Genomic DNA, 22,449 nt, shown 5'->3' with positions numbered 1-22,449 from the left:
CCCACTACCAGGATCTGGCCGGTACTGCACCTTCGGACTCCCAATATGTCTTTTCCAACCAAAATACAGCTCTGACAGTGAATAGGATATTAATATAGAGAAGAAGAAAAAAGAAAAACGAACCAAAAACAGTGAACAGGAGGTCTATTTGTATTCAAAACAATAGATTGTTTTTCATTTAAATGTCTGGAAGAGCTCAAAAATAAAAATGTCAAATGATATTTTCATTGCCTTTTTTTTTGTTGATTTAAATGTTACTGATTGTGTTAAATGGGCATATAATATCGTCTCATATCGATCGCAGGCACCTGAATCGAATCGTATCGTATCGTGGCAGATGTCATATTGTGATGAAACTGGTGATTCCCACCCCTAATAAGTCTTAAATTCTTAATTCTCAATTTAAGGCCTTAAAATGCATTAAACTGTTTTTTGTGGGGCTACCGCTTGGTGCATCTGGCGAGAGCTTGTATGGAACACAAGATCATTTAAATTGGTGCAGCCGCCAATTCCGTGTTGCTATGTTTTTTTGCTAGTATGGTCATGAAATTGGTATTCAATTTGGCTCTAAATGGTATTAAAAATGTCTTAAATTGTACTTGTTGAAACCTGCAGATGTTCAGTATCAAGATCAAATAGCCCAATTATTTCATTATCAAAAGTTTTTATTTTTCCATTTTAAACATAAAACAAGGCAACACAATACAGTAATAATAACAAGACCGCACAGTACCACAACAATAATAGCAACAATAACGACATTAGCAATAATAAATACAGAACATAAAAAACAACTTGTACTATTACAGACACCACAAAAGACATTTCCTCCCCCACTCCCATCCCAGGACCAACACCCCAACCCCGCTCCGCTGCTAGATAGTGGCCTCCACCTTATCGGCCGCTGCGACCCACAGCTCAATGCTGGCCTGTCCCACCCCAGTTACCTGTGCAGTAGAGATTTCCATATAGAAGACATCCAGTGGTGTCAGAGACCAATTAATCAGTGTGAGTTCTCAGGTTCCTTCCACTTCATAGCTATCAGCTTCTTGGCTGCAGTAACGCCCGCCAGAATGATTCTTTTTTGTTGTATGGATGCTGGTAGTAATGATATATCATTTAGAAGTAGTGTTGCTGGGGCGGTTAGGTGGCAGAGCGGAGATTGCGTTCGTCACCAACCCCGGAGCTGTGAGCTGGATTCGCCTGTTCGAATCCAGCTCACAGCTCCGGGGTTGTCACCAGCTTGGCTGGCCGTCTGCACTAATACTATTGGCTGTATTAGAGGGTGGGAGAAGCTGGCGGGGTGGGTCCGGGTCGTTGTAAACAGCGACTCCTACAGTTCGGTCGGGGCGCCTGCTAAGCGCGGATAGGACTTGAGGGGGATAGTGTGATCCTCCCACACGCTACGCCCTCTCGATGAGAATCCGCGCTGCCAGGTGAAAAGAAGCGGTGATTGGCTGGACGTGTGTCGGAGGAAGCACGTGGTAGCCTCCACTCTCCCAGATGATCTGACTGTGGGGGGTAAGTGCGCAGCGACCAGGAAGGGACTGGGAATTGGCATACGACTAACATTGGGATGGGAGAAAATCGGAGGAAAAATGGAGGGGGAAAAAGATCCAAAAAAAAAAAAAAAAAAAAAAAAAAGTAGTGTTGCTGCCGTAAGTTGGATTGTTAGGTTACATATGTTTGAAAGTTTAGTCGTTATGGATTTCCAAAAACTAGCTACTGGTGGGCAATCCCAAAACATGTGCATATAAGTGCCAGTGGCCCTCAGCGAGCACAAAGTGCACCGAGAGTCGGTCACCAGTCCCATAGCAAACCGCTTCCTAGGTGTGAGATACGTCCTATGAATATAATTAAAATATATTTGCTGGTGATTAGGCACCATGTTGAATGTAACATTTGTCCAAACATCATCCCAATTCTGGGATGTCCCCTCGCCAAATTGTATCTAATGTTAAGTGTTAAGCCCGATAAAAGGGTGTGGGTGCAACGCTTGAGCCCACGGCACGCCATGAGCCTTAAGCGCCGACCTTAGTTGCAAGTAGAGGAAGAATGATTCGCGGTAGGTCATAAAACGTTTAGGTCCTGAAACGCTCTAAGGCCATTTATCAAATATATCCTCCAGAGTATGAACTCCCCTCCTCTCCCATTGAGGAATATTAACAGGTTTGTGCCCAACAAGTAGTTGCTGGTTATGAAAAATTGGAGAGTCGAGGTGCCATGGGCATTTGACAGCACAAGACCTCTGAACGTTACGCCATGTTTGAATTACGCAGGAAATGATCGGTCTGTATCGTAATTTTGATATAGGGATATTGGAGTATACTACATCCTGTAGTCTTTGTGGTGAGACCGCTGCTGCTTCTAAGGAATGCAGAGATGCTGCAATTTCAGGGTCAAACCAGCTCATCAGGGGACTCAGCGAGAAGGACCAGAAGTACAACTTAAAATCAGGGATTGCCAAGCCCCCATCCTGTTCCCTACGTTGAGACTGAGTGGTAGTTATTTAGACTCTTGGGCATTTGTTATTCCAAATAAATGTAGATATCATAGTTTGTGTCTTGCGCCAGTGGTCTATTGGAGGAGGCAGGGGGGAGCATGGGGCTAACAAAATTTATCCTAGGTACTGGTAGTATGTTAATTTTGATTAGGAAAGCTCGACCATCTGTTTAGATCTTGGTGTATTTTATTATTATGTGCCTGTGAAGTTATATTTAGTTGTCTGATTCAGTGTGGGAAAGATCTCTGCCCAAGTACTTAAAATGTTCAACTATGGGGATGTCAGCCGGTAGTTGCACCGCTTTGGCCGACTCATTAAGAGGTAGACGAGCTGATTTGGGCCAGTTAATTTTGAAGCCTGGTAATTTACCGAAGTCATCAATTATATTAAGTAACTTTGTGGCTGATTGGGAGGGGTCTTCCATGAAAATTAGTAAGTCATCCGCATAAAGAGCAATTTTGTGTTGTGTATCATTGATTATTATAGGAGCTATTTCTTCTGTTTGCCTAATAAATTGGGCTAATGGTTCGAGGGAAAGCACGAATAGTCCAGGGCCCTCATTTATCAACGTTGCATACGCACAGATATTTGCGCAACCCCTGCGTACGATCATTTCTAAGCAAAGTGTGGGACTTATCAAATTGAACTTGTGCTTGACTTTGTGCGTATATCTACGCACAGCTCGGAGCATGCGTAGCTGACGCACGGTGGTAGAATATGAAGCCTGCATGTCTGCAACGCGGAAATAAGCTTCCGTGCATTACTTCCAACACTGGCGTGTTCAACATATGACCCGTAATTCATTATAGTTCATTGTAAAATAGCGACAGTAGTGTAATTATAACGGGCTCACGCGCAAACAAGAGGTTGGCCTGCTTGTTTGGCACGGGGGGGCAGACGCAGAACACCCACCTCCAAACGCGATTAAATATTGTTTCAAATAAAAAGCGACATACTATTATTTTGTGTCATGTTTCCAAATAGGATTGGCCACAACGAAATGCTTTCTACTTCAATGTGTTGGTTAGAATAGACACCTCCGTTGAAACTTCACTGAGACTAAAAGTAAAAGACATTTATTTTTTTTCTTTTTCTTTTTTGAGCTCCGCGCACAGACGTGATAATAATAATAATAATAACAATAATAATAATAGCTTCATTTTATATAGCGCCTTTCAAGAGACCCAAGGTCGCTTTACATAGATAGGGGGGGGGGAAATAACAAAGTAATAAACATAGTGGACAGACACAACATATGAATATGATGATGGGATTCAAGTTTGCGTTTTCTTTCTTTTTTATCCACTTTTTCTCCCATTTTTCTATTTTTTCTCCCATCCCAATTTCGTATCATCCAATTCAACCCTCCCCTGTCACGAACACTGTTTCTTGCCTCCCACAAGCCGGCTGCAATGTGGACTAAGTCATACATAGCACGAGTCCCCTCCGGTACTTGAGGTAACAGCAGTCGCATCTTTTCACCTGCGCAGCTCGATCTCTCAGTGGCGAGGAGTAACGCGTGGGAGGCTCACGCTGCCCCCGACACTTCCTGATTCTACTGCGCAGGCGCACCAACCGACCTGTAGGAGTCGCTGTCCACAACGCCCGATCCCCACCCATCAGTTTCCCACCCCCTAATACGGCCAATGTGTATTAGTACGGACGAGGAGTATCACGCAGGACAGACAGCGTCAATGTGAGAGAAACAACCCCTCCCCCTCTCGCTCTGAATAATATGCATATTAGATCACTCAGTGATATATATAGTAAATAAGGATAAAGTATGTTAAAGACGCATTTATTGGACTTGTTGCGCGCGGAGTTTACATACTGTAGAAACAGCGCGACTCCCGAGGAGATGCATTGCTCCCGAGTCCCAAGAGGAGTATCACGCAGGACTGAAGAGCTCACAGCGCGCATGTAATGAATCCGCGTTTTGATGACATCATCACAACAAAACGCGTTAGGTTGCTTCTATTTCGGTGATATATTTTCGGTGAAAATACTCTTTCGGCAGAAAGCCGAAAGGCCATTTTTGGCCATTTTCGGCCGAAAACTTTCAGTGGCTGCATTTTCGGTGCATCCCTATTCTAAATTATGTGCTTAAGAACAAAGATGGAACACTTTCTAAGAATTGTTGATAAATGAGGGCCCAGGGCTCAGAGAACAATCCTGCCTAGAAGACCTAGAGACCGGGAAGAACATATTTTACAATATCATTACTGATGGTGAGGCATAAAGCAATTTGATCATGTGTATAAATTCTTTTACAAGTCCCATAGCCTCTACTACCGTCCAAAGATATGACCATTCTAGTCTATCGAATGCCTTCATGGCATCTAAAGACAGAACTGTGGCCGGAGTAATATTGTCCTTACTGTTGTCAATTACATGTAATAATCTCCTGAGATTATCTGCAGCTAAGCGCCCCCGAATAAATCCGGTTTGATCAGTGTACCAGCACGGCATATACTTCTGTAGACGGCGGGCTAATATTTTGGCAAATATTTTAAGGTCGGCCCGAGAAGACTCTGTGGCCTATGGGTTATATTATATTATATTATATTATATTATATTATATTATATTATATTATATTATATTATATTATATTATATTATATATGGCCTATATTTCTTGTATTTGTCAGCCAAGTCACCTTGGAAAATTTTAAATGCCCCATATGAAATGTTTCCAAGCTATCGTAATCGAGTTCATTCAATTTTTAATCGTGACACCCCTAGAAATGTGTATAGCATACAGGTACAAGTAGTCAGCAACATATACCGCAGGACAATCCATTTCAGAAAACAAAGTATGGTTGCTTAGTTTTGCTTCTGTCTTTTCTCCGTCAGGTTCCTGAGCCTCAGCAGCAAGTCGCCAACCAAGGCGCTGGACTCTCTTGGGAAACCGATGAGCAGAACTCTGCAGACAAGGGCTTGCAGCGTTTCCTCAGTTTGCTCAACAATGGGGTCGACATCAACAAGCTGGTGTCTCAATTACATGTAATAATCTCCTGAGATTATCTGCAGCTAAGCGCCCCCGAATAAATCCGGTTTGATAACGGTGTACCAGCACCGCCATATACTTCTGGAGAAGGCGGGATAATACTTTGACAAATATTTTAAGGTCGGCCCGAGAAGACTCAGGGGCCTATAGCTGCCACAGTCATTGGGGTCCTTGTCCTTTTTGAGTAGTAAAGAAATTAAAGCCATATTCACATCTCTCGAGAATCCCCCCTCTTCAATGGTGTATTCAATCATCTCTAGCAACAATGGGCCCAGCTGCTCCCAGAATGTGAAGTATAATTCAGGTGGAATTCTATCCCAGTCGTGTGCCTTACCCCTCTGCATTTCAGCAATTGTCTCTCCGAGTTCTGTAAGAGTGATTGGTCTCGGTTCGAGCCCAGCTCTCTGCGTTGCTACCAGCTTGGCTGGTCGTTCATACTAATACAATTGGCAGTATTAGGGGGTGGGAAGCTGGTGGGTGGGAATCTGGCGTTGTGGACAGCGACGCCTACAGGTCAGGTCTCGGCGCTTGCTCAGCGGGGGCAGGACTTGGTGGAGATAGCGTGCCCTCCCACGCGTTACACTTCACCAATGAGAGTCCTCACTGCCAAGTGAAAAGATGTCACTGGCAGTCGCCACACGCATCGGAGGAAGCGTGCGGTCGGCTTCGGGACGCCCTTGTACCGACTCGTAGGAGAACATGCATACAGCAGCCAGGGAGGGGGGGGGGGGGGGGGGAATTGGCACGGCAACTAAATTGGACGGGGAGAAAAACAGAAAATCGGAGAAAGAAAAAAATAATTGTGATTGGTCTCCCCAGTTCTTCGGCCTCTTCCTTGGATACATTTTGTATTTTACGCCTGCTAGTAAATGCCTCAAATTTAGAATGATCAAAGTTGACCTCTGAGCTATACAGTTGTGAATACAATTCTCTAAGTGTCATTGATCTTTTTTGAGTCTGTAGTAACTAGGGATGTTCGATATTGGCTTTTTTACCTATACCGATATTGTCCAACTCTTAATTTCCGATACCGATATCAACCGATACCGATATATGCAGAGTTTCCCCCCCCCCCAAAAACGGAATAATTTCAGGTAATTAACATTACATATCTCTTGTCATGAAATTAACACAACATTATGCATACTCAGAATTTGTTCTTACTTGCTTGCCTGGGTAAATAAAGGTTAAATAAATGTAAAAGAAAAAAAAAAATATATATATATATATATTTTTTTCTTCTTTTTTTTGAAAACCGATACCGATCATTTCCGATATCACATTTTAAAGCCAATATCGGCCGACAATATTGGACATCCCTAGTAGTAACTACTCCTGTTGTGTCCTGATTGAAGGGACAGCCGAGAATTGATCATTTGCGCGAATTGTCGTTGCTAGTAAATGGCTGGGTCTAGAACCATGAAAGTAATAATTTTGTCTCGTCCTATGTATTAAAAATTCAGTGTTGTCTAAGTAGGGAGTTTATTTCTTTTTTAACTATCATGTTCATTTGTTCATTGTAGTTGGTCTGCAGTGCAGCGTATAGGTCCGTGCACGGTGCTTCCAGTTTTTCTAAACGAGATTTATGCAAGTTGGAAGTGAAAAGTGTGACATGACTTCTGATACAGCCCTTCACTGCATTCCACAGGACTCTAGGGTCCTCCACCGTGCCGATGGTAATCCTAAAAAATTACGTAAATATTTCTCTGAATTCTGTACAAAAGTCTTTGTTTTTTAACAAGGATGAATTAAATTGTGGATAGCTTGCCAAACGATGCTGTAAAAGAAATCCCTTTGTGATCCGAGAGGGCTAAGGGAACCAGCGAGACATCGAAATAATCAAACAAAATAGGAGACGAGAATAAGTAGTCAATCCTAGAAAAAGTGTTGTCTCTGGATGAGAGGCAAGAGTAGTCCTTTAACATAGGGTTGACTAAACGCCATAGGTCAGTGAGGCCAGTATCACGAGCCCAAGTCCTAAGGGTATTAGGACTGTTTTTGGTCATGTGTTTCTGAGGGACCGGATCTGTCTATCGTGGAGTCCCAGCACGCATTATGAAAGCGTATTCATGGAGTTCTAACATTACTTTAGTGATTGTTTTGTAAAACTCTGCATCAAATGTATTGGGAGCATACAACGTGATTAGTGCTATTTTCCTAAATAGCCCAATTCTTAAAGGGGTTCTGTTATGCTTTTGGGTTTTTCGTTTTCCTTAACACTTTCAGTGCCAGCAGGGGGCGCACGATTTAGTGCTTGAATGCCCACCATCCACTTCAATGTTAGCGTTAATAACGCCTAATCTATGTTTTAAATTATGGCTATGTGTCTAATCTGCCCGTCGCTTATCAATGACTCGTTTTCCAGTCAACATTGTCGAAGCGGATTGTTTTTTTATCGGTTCATTTTCGTTTTATAGCATTTTGAAAAGCCCTCGTTTTCAAGGAAAATATAAATATTCCATGATAATCGCCCTTTACTGGAATATTCTAGAATACACAATCGTTGTCATTTTTCGGCCTATTTATTAATAGTTTTCAAATAAACGCTAGATTATCGATAGTATATGTGTACGTATGCACGCTATATAGGCGATCTGAAAAATCTATTCTCTTATTTCCTGATCGCTCGCACAGCCAAACAGCCAGATCACACATAGGGGAAAAGCTTATATCTCCGTGAAAACAGGTCTGATTATCCTAAGACTGGTCAAATAGATTCCTTACCTGAGATCAGATGTTATCCAAAAAGATTATTCCAATTCCTGATCGCCATTCCAAATATCGATCGCTTTTATTGATCCAACGCTACATACTGTACATATGTATTCCACGCTGTTCTGAGGATCCACAATGAGTCCGATCGGCTCGGGTTACATGCCTGAGAAGTAAAATGTGGATTCCGGATTTTTCTTTTCTCATCCATTTTCATTGAGTCCATTCCAAAAGGGTGCATTACCATCTGGGAGACGATAGGGGGCGGGTTTTTCACATCTGTGCTCCTACAGGGGCTGCGTACCAACGGGAGACTCGGTTGATGAAATATGAATTCAGATCGTTAGTAAAAAAATAAAACACTAATAAACGTGGGCATTCAGGCATTGGGCTGATAAAACGTGATATCACGTCGTGGGCACTGAAAGTGTTAAGTGTGCTACAGTATATAGCTTGTATTTGTCAGCCAAGTCACTTTGGAACATTTTAAATGCCCCCAATGAAATGTTTCCAAGCAATCGTAATGGATTCATTACATTTTTAATCGTGACACCCCTAGAAATGTGTATAGCATACAGGTACAAGTAGTCAGCAACATATATCGCAGGACAATCCATTTCAGAAAACAAAGTATGGTTGCTTAGTTTTGCTTCTGTCTTTTCTCCGTCAGGTTCCTGAGCCTCAGCAGCAAGTCGCCAACCAAGGCGCTGGACTCTCTTGGGGAACCGATGAGCAGAACTCTGCAGGCAAGGGCTTCCAGCGTTTCCTCAGTTTGCTCAACAACGGGGTCGACATCAACCAGCTCACCAAGATAGTCTCTCAGCCTCCGCTAGACGACGCAGATCCGCCCTGGCAACCGGAGAGTCAGACCAACAGGTGGGACGGCCAGAGATCCGGGGGAGAAGGTTCAGGACGGGACCCTGAGGATGAGCAGAAGTGCAGGCAGATGCAGGACGTGCTGCAGGCCAGTGCTCCCACCCCTAAGTACCATCCTCCCCCAGTGTGCCCTCCCACACCTAAGAGAGGGGTGGATGGCAGCGTGAGGACTGAGAGTCCTGACGGGAGACAGGGATGGATGCGGGACAGAAACAGCAGGTGAGTCACTTGATGCTTGAGCAAATATTTATGGAAATCCCTTTTTTTATAACTCATCTTAACACTTTGGCTGCCATGGGTTAAATTCATTATCAAACGTAGGTTGCCGGCTCTATTTGTCTATAGAGAAAGTCCCCTTCTTTGCAGGGCTATAACTTTTTAAATTCTATTGCTACATTGCCATTATTAGGGCCCATTCAAAGTCCTATATGTATTGTTCATTGTGTAGCAACGTTAAACTTTTTCATTCACATATTCATAGTAAAGTATGGTCTAATGTATAAGTATGTTTTCATCTCTTTCTGCAGCTTTCTCCAGAACGTGATCTATAGCCCCAAATACATTATATTGATGATGCAATACAGTTTTATGGCAATCAGCGCGATATAAAAAATTCCAACTAGACGTACTTCTAGAAGTTACTACACGTCATCTGATGTTGACCGGATGGGCTAGGGGGCGTTTATAATTCTGTGGGCAGCGTTATACCAATCATCTAATGTGGGTCAAATGTTGATAATAGCAGTTAGTATCGAAGACGGTAATTTTACACGCTAAAACTCACCCCAGTCTCCGCGCGCCGTTGGGCGATCATCGTAGAGTAGAAATTTTACCATTATGGGATGTCGATTTACCCGGTCCATCTCCAGCTTGTATAATGGTATATACGTCCAAATCATGTTGTTTATCGAGTTATTGGCAATCGATCGCTATGTAGTGTGTCGAGATCGAGTCCCAGGACCTATAGCGAGTGCCCGGAAGTAATACGGCCGACCAGCACAACCTCTACGGCACTTCCTGTTAAGCGATTGCGCCGATCGGCCACCAGATGGCGCTCCTGAACCGCCAGAGAGCTCAGTGGGTCCTCCTGGTGGATCTCAGGCCAGCGGAGGGGAAATATGAATCCGGTCCCAGATTTTTGAAATATTGATATCAAAGACGCTGTAAAGCGTCTTCGGCAACTTGAGCATGGCCGGGAATGACGTGTTTAAGCGTTTTCCGGCACCCAAAGTGTTAAAACGCATGGCAGCAGCAATAATAACGAGATATTATTATTCTCTCACATGCGCTACCGATTTTTTATTGTGTCTCGCTCCATGTACATGACGATACACATTAACCCTTTCACTGCCACGCGACAAAGGGTTAAGCATCGAGAATATTGCTGTGCATCATTATGTACATGTGTATCCATCTTCGGTGGGTTACTTAACATTTACATTTACATTTAGTCATTTAGCTGACGCTTTTATCCAAAGCGACTTATAAGTTCTGTACGACAAGTCATCAGGAAGGGCACAACTCTTATCAGCTGAGTAACAATGTTCATCAAAGTGTTGGGTGCTACAGTGTAGGTTAGTTTATTAGGACAAGTGCATGACAGTAAGGTTAGTTAGGGTTAGACTAGGCTTAGAGAAGGCAGGTTCTCTTTGATGACCCTCCCGGAGCTCGGATAGGAGTGGGTCTGAGGCGGCCAGAAGATGCAGAGCGTAGGGGTCTTGAGGGTGTGTAGTTAGAGACCATTGACCGGAGGTAGGCGGGAGCGGTTCCCTTTGCCGCACGGTATGCCAGGTCGAGGGCCTTGAAGCGGATTCGTGCAGCAATGGGGAGCCAGTGCAGGTCCCTAAGAAGTGGGGTGACATGGGCCGACTTCGGTAGGTTTGAGATCAGGCGGCCACTGCGTTCTGAATGAGCTGAAGAGGCTTGGTGGCAGTGGCCGGGAGGCCAGCGAGCAGTGCGTTGCAGTAGTCGAGGCGGGAGATGACTTTTGACTTGTTGACTGTTGATGACTTAGGGCTGGGCGATATGGCCAAAAATGATATCGCGATAACGATATCGATTAAAAAATAAATCGATAACAAAAAAAATCGAATATATAAAAAAAGAAGAAAAAATGTTATTTTGTATTTTTTTAACAGATGTATGTTTATTTTGCAGCAATTCTTTGTCGTTGCCGCCATCTTTAGTGTTACAGCCGCTCACACTCCAGTTCTCAGGCTGCAGCTGGTTTGAAAGCGAAAGTAAACCGGCTTCTCTGCTGGCTGTGGCTCCAGGGGAGTTGAACAGTTCTGGCTCTGCTAGTTTCTTTTCTATCTTTTGGCGCTTTTTTGGTGGACAAACCACCGCACATGTGCACCGTGACTCGTGACTGGAGTCTAGCTCTGCTAGCACACATAGCCTACTGTGTACAGATGGTTTCAAACTGTATTTTAAATTAGAAAGCAAACAAAATAAATGGTCAAGAGAAAAATAAATCTCAATTTGGTCAGTATTGTCATTTGGACAAGCAAAGCCATTACTTTAAGTTGCAAGAAAGACAAGTCTGTCCACTGTCTCTGGTTTTAAAACTGCCCTGTTGCAGGTCACAAAAAAGAAAGACAAAAAAATATTAATATATATTTTTTTTCTGTATTTTTCCCCCCCGATATCGATTATTAAAATATATCGCGATAATTATCGTTATCGTTATATCGCCCAGTCCTATGATGACTGTTGATGATTGACTTAACACTTTCTCCGCCAGAAATGTCATACAACTGGTTTCAAGTTCATGCGAATTCTGCCAGATCACGGCGTACGACGTTATTCTGATCATATTTCATATTTTCGCCATGGTATTCATATTTCACCTATTGTGGAGATAACTACTCAACCATTCTAGAACCATTCCTCTCACACCATATGTGCGTAATTTAGAAATTAGAATATTATGATCTAAGGTATCAAATGCCTTTTTTAAATCAATAAACACCCCTATTGTTAATTTCCTTTTATCTGTTGCTGTTGTTATTTCTTCAATAATATTCATTAAGGCAGTCGCTGTTGATCTGTTTTGCCTAAAGCCATACTGGCTTTCGCTCAGCAGTTTGTTCTTTTCCACAAAACCATCTAACTTATGCGAAAACAGTTTTTCAAGCACTTTCGAGAACTGTGATAGCAATGACACTGGTCTATAGTTAGTGAAGCTGTGCTTATCTCCTACTTTGTAAAGTGGGATCACTTTTGCTACCTTCATCCTGTCTGGAAAAATACCTGTCTGAAAAGAAAGATTACAAATATAACAGAGAGGTTTGATCATACAATCAATTGTCTTCTTCACTATAATCATATCTATCCCATCACTGTCAATGGATGTCTTATTCTTTGACTTTGATACAATGGACATGATTTCTGCTTCACTGACATTTCCCAAAAACATAGACTGCAGTACTTTACTATCTCCTCTCCATCCTTCCTGTAATGGTTCATCATGTTTTTGAATGGCATCTGCCAGATTTGGCCCCACATTTACAAAAAAATTGTTGAATTCATTAACCACCTCATTCATGTTTTTTATTGTCTTACTATTACTAATGAAATGGCTAGGCATTTTTATGGACGCTGATTTATTTCCCATTACCTTATTTAGAATGTCCCATGTGCCCTTTATATTATTTTTATTTTCGCCTAACAATCTATTGTAATAATCTTTCTTAGCCCGTCTCATAATTAATACTAACTTATTCTTATACACGTTGTATTTAGTTTCAGCATTTTTTTTTCTACATTTGATAAAATCTCTATATAGTTTGTTTTTCTTTTTACATGCATTCTCTAACCCCCTCGTTATCCATGGTTTTCTATTGTCATTACTTTTTTGTTTATGTTGAACCATTGGGCAGTGCCTATCGTAAAGTGTCCGATAGATATTCAAAAAAGTATTGTAAGCAGCATTGACGTCTTCTACATAGACCCCCTTCCATTCTTCATTCAAAAGATCATTTAAATTATCGTTATCGTTATATCGCCCAGCCCTATGATGACTGTTGATGATTGACTTAACACTTTCTCCGCCAGAAACGTCATACAACTGGTTTCAAGTTCATGCGAATTCTGCCAGATCACGGCGTACAACGTTATTCTGATAATATTTCATATTTTCGCCATGGTATTCATATTTCACTCACAGAGCCTTGTCTGATGCTGTGTGAGCCGTCACAACTCTGCAACGCTTCAATACTGCCACCTGGTGGCTGATCGGCGAGTTGCCAAACCGGATATGCCCGTTGGAGCTCGGTGCGTCTCCCAAATCCGTCCGGCCACTCGTATATCGTCGCGGGACTCAAGACACACACCGTGGATATGGATCGTTGCCATAACTCAATAATCGACATGATTTCGGCGTATATTAGTATTATACAAACCGGAAATGGACCGCCTCGATCCCCATCACATAACTGGGATCTGTTTGCTCCAGTATCATCGCCCAACGCTAAGAGGAAGCTGCCGTGAGTTTCAGCGTTTTTGTTTATTATTATCGATGCAAACTGCTCTTATCTATATATCACCCATACTACATGAAGCATTTAACGACGATTACGGAATTATAAACGACCCCCCCCCCCCTGTTCACCCGCGCATGATCAGTCATAACGTTTAGGACCATGTACAGTTGACATTTTTTATATAGCGTCGATCGGTATCAAACTGCATTTGATAATCTAATATATGCATTTATGCCTATATCTCACGTTCTAGGAATTACTGCAGAAAACGATAAAAACATATTTATACTCTAGACGGTATTTTCGTATGAATGTGTGAATGAAAAAGTAAAACGTTCCTACATCCTGAACGATAGATAATCGATGTTGAATGGGCCATAGTAATGTCAATTTAGCAATACAATTTAAAAAGTTATAGCCCTGCAAAGAAGGTAAACATCTCCATAGACTTACAGTGCTGGCAGTGATCAAACATTGATGGATATAAGCGTGGCAGTTAATGTGTTAACATCAATGTCTCTCTAGTTTCACCACTCCAGAGAGCGAGGGGCCGGTCTCGCGCTGTGACAAGCAGACTGACTGGGGCAGCCAGGTGGAGAGCGAGGAGCTGAAGACAGATGTCCACAGAGACATGATGCAGGACGTGCTGCAGGCCACCGGCATAGATCTGGGATCAGAAGAGCTGGGCCTGATGTCGAGTCGGATTCAGCAGCGGTTGTCCGGGAGGAAGGACAGCGAGAAGAGGGACGGTGATCAGGGCAGAGAGAGCAGGGGAGCATACTCGGTCCCTCCTCCTCCCTCTGTGTTCTCTCCTCCCCCAGTGTGCCCTCCCACCCCAGTGTGCCCTCCCACCCCAGTGTGCCCTCCCACCCCAGTGTGCCCTCCCACCCCTAAGAGAGGGGTGGATGGCAGCGTGAGGATCAACTTGGTGCCAGAGAGTCCTGTCTGGAGTTGGGGATCGAAGGAATGGGCGTTGTACAGGACCAAGATGTGAGAGACTTTATGCTCGAGCAAATATTTATGGAAATCCCTTTTTTTATAACTCATCTTAAAACGCATGGCAGCAGCAATAATAACGAGATATTATTATTCTCTCACATGCGCTACCGATTTTTTATTGTGTCTCGCTCCATGTACATGACGAATTGACGATACACATTAACTAGGGATGCTCGATATTGGCTTTTTTACAGATACCGATATACCGATATTGTCCAACTCTTAATTTCCGATACCGATATCAACCGATACCGATATATGCAGGGTTTCCCCCCCCAAAAAACGGAATAATTTCAGGTAATTAACATTACATATCTCTTGTTGTGGAATTAACACAACATTATGCATACTTTTGACAATAAATAAAATCAGAATTTGTTCTTACTTGCTTGCCTGGGTAAAAACCGATACAGATATTTTCCGATATCACATGTTAATGCCAATATCGGCCGATAATATCGGTAGGCCGATAATATCGGACATCCCTAACATTAACCCTTTCACTGCCACGCTACCAATGGTTAACCCTTTCACTGCGACAACACAGAAGGTTAACCCTTTCACTGCCACACGACAAAGGGTTAAGCATCGAGAATATTGCTGTGCATCATTATGTACATGTGTATCCATCTTCGGTGGGTTACTTAACATTTACATTTAGTCATTTAGCTGACGCTTTTATCCAAATCGACTTACAAGTTCTGTACGACAAGTCAGCAGGAAGGGCACAACTCTTATCAGCTGAGTAACAATCATGTTCATCAAAGTGTTGAGTGCTACAGTGTAGGTTAGTTTATTAGGACAAGTGCATGACAGTACTAAGGTTAGTTAGGGTTAGACTTTTAAAAAAAATAATTATTTCAGATAATGGTTGAAGAAGTGCGTCTTTAGTCGACGGCGAAAGATTGGACGGCTTTCGGCTGTCCTAACTGGGGTGGGTAGTTCATTCCACCATTGTTCCTTAATGATTCACGTGTCTTCATTTTCCCCGACTACAGTTTTGTGACAAGAAGACGCCAGGCCTTCCAACCAGTGCTACAGCATCTCAAATATCTTAAGTTAAGCCACTCCTTTGGTTTTCCATGCACCCTGATTGTGACCGTCGATGGCAAAGAGGAGCTGTTCCGTGACCACGAAGTTGCCGAAGCTTTCTTCATGAACAAGTACGATGGAGCTTTACTACAATGGGGCCAGTTCAAGTTCACCCTCCAAACGATTCTGTGTACACTCTAAAATAGCTGATTCCAGATACACGTAAAGCAGAGGTGCACCGGTTTCCGCCTTAATAAAAAATATAGTTTACAAAAGTTCTGAACAAGCAAAAAACAATCATAAAATAAAAGCTCCTTTGATTTGCAGTAGAAGTCGAGATTTTGCCTTTATCGACAAGAGGTTTCTTCGAGTTGTCTTCTTCTTTCAGTATTCACTTATCGTCTGTGTTCTTTTATGCCTCTTTTCCATTGCATAGTACCTACTCGACTCGACCCTACTCTACTCGCTTTAGGTACCTGGTACTTTATTCCTTTTCCACTGCAGGTAGTACTCCGTTTGTCTCCGTGTGGGGAGGCGGGGCCGCTGGCGTACAGCATGAGAGCTCTGTGAGCATAGCTATGTCCGTGAGGTTTTGGAGCAAGCCAGAGTAAACACAGTTTTCAATCAATCAATCAATCAATAACAACATTAACCAGACTCTCGTGTGTCTATTCTGCTAACGTTAGCGTTACCTCCTGTGTCTATTCTACTAGCGTTAACGTTACCTCTCGTGTTTATTCTACTAACATTAATGTTACCTCGTGTCTATTCTACTAGCGTTAACGTTACTCTCGTGTCTATTCTACTAACGTTAGCATTAGGTAATAACCGGTTTAAAATGGATGATGATGATTACCTCACGTTGTGTCTATTCTACTAGCATTAACGTTACTAGTACAAACAATCAATAGCGAGTTATATTGATCTGTGCACGCTATGTACGCTAGCCGCAATGCTAACGGTAAAACGCAATCACATAAGCTAACAAATCAGCAAGCTTTTTGTGAGAGTAAACTCTCCGCTCGGTGGTAAATTGTGTTGATGTTGGTTTTGTTTCATCAATAAATGAGGCAGAATACACAGTGAATGTATCCTTTTTTGTTTATTGCACTTGTTCCTGCTGCAAACAAATAATGAATCCTACGAGAGGCATTAAAGATGGCAGGTTTCTGTTTTTGTGCAGACGCTCCAACGTGTGACGCTTCTCTCTTCTGACCAATCGGTGGTCTGCAGTATTTCATGTCACTTTTTTGGTACCACTTCTACCTGCTTGGAACCTCGAGAAAGCCGGTACTAAAAAAGTACCAGGTACCATCCGCAAATCTTGGCAATGGAAAACTGAAAAGGCAGAGTAGAGTCGAGTAGGTACCATGCAGTGGAAAAGGAGCATTAGTCTGTGTGACTCTGCTTTTAAGAATGAATCAGAGCCCGGCCTTCGTGACATCACACCTAGTGATGTCAAGAAGCTCTCGTCCAATCAGAGACTACTTTGGGTACATTTGAAAAAGAGGCAGCCTAGGCCCGCCTCCCAACTGTATTCTGAGCTCCTAGTCTCAAAAATAGATTTATAGCCCCCCCTTTCATGCATTCATGGTGGACCATGATACCGACAATATGCATTTTGAGTTTTAACTCTAGCTTGTCTATAGCCGAAACACCATTCGATTTAACGTTATTAGCTTAGCACCCTATATTTCGCGTTCCAGGAAATACCCTGAACATTCTGCTATAACGTTCATATTCAAGACGCTATAAAATGGGAACGTATTGATGAATTTTTTTTTTATTTAAGGCATATTGAAGGGACGGTTTATAGTGTCAATTGACAATGAGAATGGACAGATAGCAATAATATAAAGTATAGATTTAGCTCTACAAACAGCCTCACGCACAATGAAAGGTTGTTATGATATGCTGGCCGTATAGAGTGGGCCCCATCTAATCCCAATGGCCCTGAATGTGTTAATGAATCTTTTTTTTTTATCTACTTTTTCTCCCCATTTTCTATTTTTCTCCCATCCCAATTTCGTATTATCCAATTCTACCCTCCCCTGTCTCGAACGTTGTTAGACCATGCCTCCCACTGGTCGGCTGCAATGTGGACGAAGCCTTGCATCACGTGTCCCCTCCGGTACACGAGGAGGCAGCCGTCGCATCTTTTCACCTGCACAGCGCGATCTCTCAGTGGCGAGGAGTAACGCGTGGGAGGCTCACGCTGCCCCCGATACTTCCTGATTCTGCTGTACAGGCGCACCAACCGACCTGTAGGAGTCGCTGTCCACAACGTCCGATCCCCACCCACCGGCTTTCCCACCCCCTTTCCCACCCCCTAATACTGCCAATTGTATTAATATGAACGACCAGCCAAGCCGGAAGCAACGCCGAGAACTGGGCTCAAACCCAGCATCTCCTGCGTTAGTGGCGAGCGCCTTGCCCACTGCGCCACTTAGCCGCCCCTGTGTTAATGAATCTTACTTAACATTTACATTTAGTCATTTAGCTGACGCTTTTATCCAAAGCGACTTACAAGTTCTGTACAACAAGTCATCAGGAAGGGCACAACTCTATCAGCTGAGTAACAATAATGTTCATCAAAGTGTTGAGTGCTACAGTGTAGGTTAGTTTATTAGGACAAGTGCATGACAGTAAGGTTAGTTATGGTTAGACTTTTTTAATTTTTTTTATTTCAGATAATGGTTGAAGAAGTGCGTCTTTAGTCGACGGCGAAAGATTGGATGGGTTTCGGCTGTCCTAACTGGGGTGGGTAGTTCATTCCACCATTGTGGGGCAAGGACTGAGAAAAGGCAGGTTCTCCTTGATGACAGAGAAAAAAAAGAGTTGTTCCTTAATGATTCACGTGTCTTCATTTTCCCCGACTACAGTGAAGTGACAAGAAGACGCCAGGCCTTCGGACCAGTGCTACGAAAACTCAAATATCTTAAGTTAAGCCACTCCTTTCGTTTTCCATGCACCCTGATTGTGACCGTCGATGGCAAAGAGGAGCTGTTCCATGACCACGAAGTTGCCGAAGCTTTCTTCATCAACAAGTACGATGGAGCTTTACTACAATGGGGCCAGTTCAAGTTCACCCTCCAAACGATTCTGTGTACACTCTAAAATAGCTGATTCCAGATACACGTAAAGCAGAGGTGCACCGGTTTCCGCCTTAATAAAAAATATAGTTTACAAAAGTTCTGAACAAGCAAAAAACAATCATAAAATAAAAGCTCCTTTGATTTGCAGTAGAAGTAGAGATTTTGCCTTTATCGACAAGAGGTTTCTTCGAGTTGTCTTCTTCTTTCAGTATTCACTTATCGTCTGTGTTCTTTTATGCCTCTTTTCCATTGCATAGTACCTACTCGACTCGACCCTACTCTACTCGCTTTAGGTACCTGGTACTTTATTCCTTTTCCACTGCAGGTAGTACTCCGTTTGTCTCCGTGTGGGGAGGCGGGGCCGCTGGCGTACAGCATGAGAGCTCCGTGAGCATAGCTATGTCCGTGAGGGTTTGGAGCAAGCCAGAGTAAACACAGTTTTCAATCAATCAATCAATCAATAACAACATTAACCAGACTCTCGTGTGTCTATTCTGCTAACGTTAGCGTTACCTCCCGTGTCTATTCTACTAGCGTTAACGTTACCTCTCGTGTCTATTCTACTAACATTAATGTTACCTCGTGTCTATTCTACTAGCGTTAACGTTACTCTCGTGTCTATTCTACTAACGTTAGCATTAGGTAATAACCGGTTTAAAATGGATGATGATGATTACCTCACGTTGTATCTATTCTACTAGCATTAACGTTACTAGTACAAACAATCAATAGCGAGTTATATTGATCTGTGCACGCTATGTACGCTAGCCGCAATGCTAACGGTAAAACGCAATCACATAAGCTAACAAATCAGCGAGCTTTTTGTGAGAGTAAACTCTCCGCTCGGTGGTAAATTGTGTTGATGTTGGTTTTGTTTCATCAATAAATGAGGCAGAATACACAGTGAATGTATCCTTTTTTGTTTATTGCACTTGTTCCTGCTGCAAACAAATAATGAATCCTACGAGAGGCATTAAAGATGGCGGGTTTCTGTTTTTGTGCAGACGCTCCAACGTGTGACGCTTCTCTCTTCTGACCAATCGGTGGTCTGCAGTATTTCATGTCACTTTTTTGGTACCACTTCTACCTGCTTGGAACCTCGAGAAAGCCGGTACTAAAAAAGTACCAGGTACCATCCGCAAATCTTGGCAATGGAAAACTGAAAAGGCAGAGTAGAGTCGAGTAGGTACCATGCAGTGGAAAAGGGGCATTAGTCTGTGTGACTCTGCTTTTAAGAATGAATCAGAGCCCGGCCTTCGTGACATCACACCTAGTGATGTCAAGAAGCTCTCGTCCAATCAGAGACTACTTTGGGTACATTTGAAAAAGAGGCAGCCTAGGCCCGCCTCCCAACTATATTCTGAGCTCCTAGTCTCAAAAATAGATTTATAGCCCCCCCTTTCATGCATTCATGGTGGACCATGATACCGACAATATGCATTTTGAGTTTTAACTCTAGCTTGTCTATAGCCGAAACACCATTTGATTTAACGTTATTAGCTTAGCACCCTATATTTCGCGTTCCAGGAAATACCCTGAACATTCTGCTATAACGTTCATATTCAAGACGCTATAAAATGGGAACGTATTGATGAATTTTTTTTTTATTTAAGGCATATTGAAGGGACGGTTTATAGTGTCAATTGACAATGAGAATGGACAGATAGCAATAATATAAAGTATAGATTTAGCTCTACAAACAGCCTCACGCACAATGAAAGGTTGTTATGATATGCTGGCCGTATAGAGTGGGCCTCGTCTAATCCCAATGGCCCTGAATGTGTTAATGAATCTTTTTTTTTTATCTACTTTTTCTCCCCATTTTCTATTTTTCTCCCATCCCAATTTCGTATTATCCAATTCTACCCTCCCCTGTCTCGAACGTTGTTAGACCATGCCTCCCACTGGTCGGCTGCAATGTGGACGAAGCCTTGCATCACGTGTCCCCTTTGGTACACGAGGAGGCAGCCGTCGTATCTTTTCACCTGCACAGCGCAATCTCTCAGTGGCGAGGAGTAACGCGTGGGAGGCTCACGCTGCCCCCGATACTTCCTGATTCTGCTGTACAGGCGCACCAACCGACCTGTAGGAGTCGCTGTCCACAACGTCCGATCCCCACCCACCGGCTTTCCCACCCCCTTTCCCACCCCCTAATACTGCCAATTGTATTAATATGAACGACCAGCCAAGCCGGAAGCAACGCCGAGAACTGGGCTCAAACCCAGCATCTCCTGCGTTAGTGGCGAGCGCCTTGCCCACTGCGCCACTTAGCCGCCCCTGTGTTAATGAATCTTACTTAACATTTACATTTAGTCATTTAGCTGACGCTTTTATCCAAAGCGACTTACAAGTTCTGTACAACAAGTCATCAGGAAGGGCACAACTCTATCAGCTGAGTAACAATAATGTTCATCAAAGTGTTGAGTGCTACAGTGTAGGTTAGTTTATTAGGACAAGTGCATGACAGTAAGGTTAGTTATGGTTAGACTTTTTTAATTTTTTTTATTTCAGATAATGGTTGAAGAAGTGCGTCTTTAGTCGACGGCGAAAGATTGGATGGGTTTCGGCTGTCCTAACTGGGGTGGGTAGTTCATTCCACCATTGTGGGGCAAGGACTGAGAAAAGGCAGGTTCTCCTTGATGACAGAGAAAAAAAAGAGTTGTTCCTTAATGATTCACGTGTCTTCATTTTCCCCGACTACAGTGATGAAGTGAGAAGAAGACGCCAGGCCTTCCTACCAGTGCTACAGCGTCTCAGCGATCTTAAGTTAAGCTGCTACCTTCGTTTTCCATGCACCCTGATTGTGACCGTCGATGGCAAAGAGGAGCTGTTCCGTGACCACGTTGTTGCCGAAGCTTTCTTCATGAACAAGTACGATGGAGCTTTATTGGCTGACCACAATGGGGCCAGTTGAAGTTCACCCTCCAAACGATTCTGTGTACACTCTAAAATAGCTGATTCCAGATACACGTAAAGCAGAGGTGCACCGGTTTCCGCCTTAATAAAAAATATAGTTTACAAAAGTTCTGAACAAGCAAAAAACAATCATAAAATAAAAGCTCCTTTGATTTGCAGTAGAAGTCGAGATTTTACCTTTATCGACGAGAGGTTTCTTCGAGTTGTCTTATTCTTTCAGTATTCACTTATCGTCTGTGTTCTTTTATGCCTCTTTTCCATTGCATAGTACCTACTCGACTCGACCCTACTCTACTCGCTTTAGGTACCTGGTACTTCGTTCCTTTTCCACTGCAGGTAGTACTCCGTTTGTCTCCGTGTGGGGAGGCGGGGCCGCTGGCGTACAGCATAAGAGCTCCGTGAGCATAGCTATGTCCGTGAGGTTTTGGAGCAAGCCAGAGTAAACACAGTTTTCAATCAATCAATCACAACATTAACCAGACTCTCGGTGTGTCTATCCTGCTAACGTTAGCGTTACTTCTCGTGTCTATTCTACTAGCGTTGGCGTTACTTCTCGTGTCTATTCTACTAGCGTTAACGTTACCTCTCGTGTCTATTCTACTAGCGTTAACGTTACCTCTTGTGTCTATTCTACTAACGTTAACGTTAACTCATGTCTATTCTACTAGCTTTAACGTTACTCTCGTATCTATTCTACTAACGTTAGCATTAGGTAATAACCGGTTTAAAATGGATGATGATGATTACCTCACGTTGTGTCTATTCTACTAGCATTAACGTTACTAGTACAAACAATCAATAGCGAGTTATATTGATCTGTGCACG

At 42.9% G+C, this 22,449-nt stretch overlaps 1 protein-coding gene across 1 annotated transcript in view; it reads left to right on the top strand.

Annotated features, from left to right (window-relative positions):
• LOC311242598 (uncharacterized protein) overlaps positions 1 to 22,449 on the top strand; it is a 50,297-nt gene that overhangs the window by 3,081 nt on the left and 24,767 nt on the right. Inside the window, exons 3-8 of the mRNA XM_084331581.1 lie at positions 5,357 to 5,506; positions 8,893 to 9,317; positions 14,108 to 14,572; positions 15,580 to 15,744; positions 18,496 to 18,660; positions 21,412 to 21,579. Coding sequence (XP_084187707.1) covers positions 5,357 to 5,506; positions 8,893 to 9,317; positions 14,108 to 14,572; positions 15,580 to 15,744; positions 18,496 to 18,660; positions 21,412 to 21,579 — 1,538 coding nt within the window. The remainder of the gene's footprint in view (positions 1 to 5,356; positions 5,507 to 8,892; positions 9,318 to 14,107; positions 14,573 to 15,579; positions 15,745 to 18,495; positions 18,661 to 21,411; positions 21,580 to 22,449) is intronic.

The sequence above is a fragment of the Notolepis coatsorum genome (genome assembly GCF_963971535.1).
Source record: "Notolepis coatsorum genome assembly, chromosome: 16".
Classification (NCBI taxonomy): domain Eukaryota; kingdom Metazoa; phylum Chordata; class Actinopteri; order Aulopiformes; family Paralepididae; genus Notolepis; species Notolepis coatsorum.
This window is presented reverse-complemented; position numbering and strand designations above follow the sequence as displayed.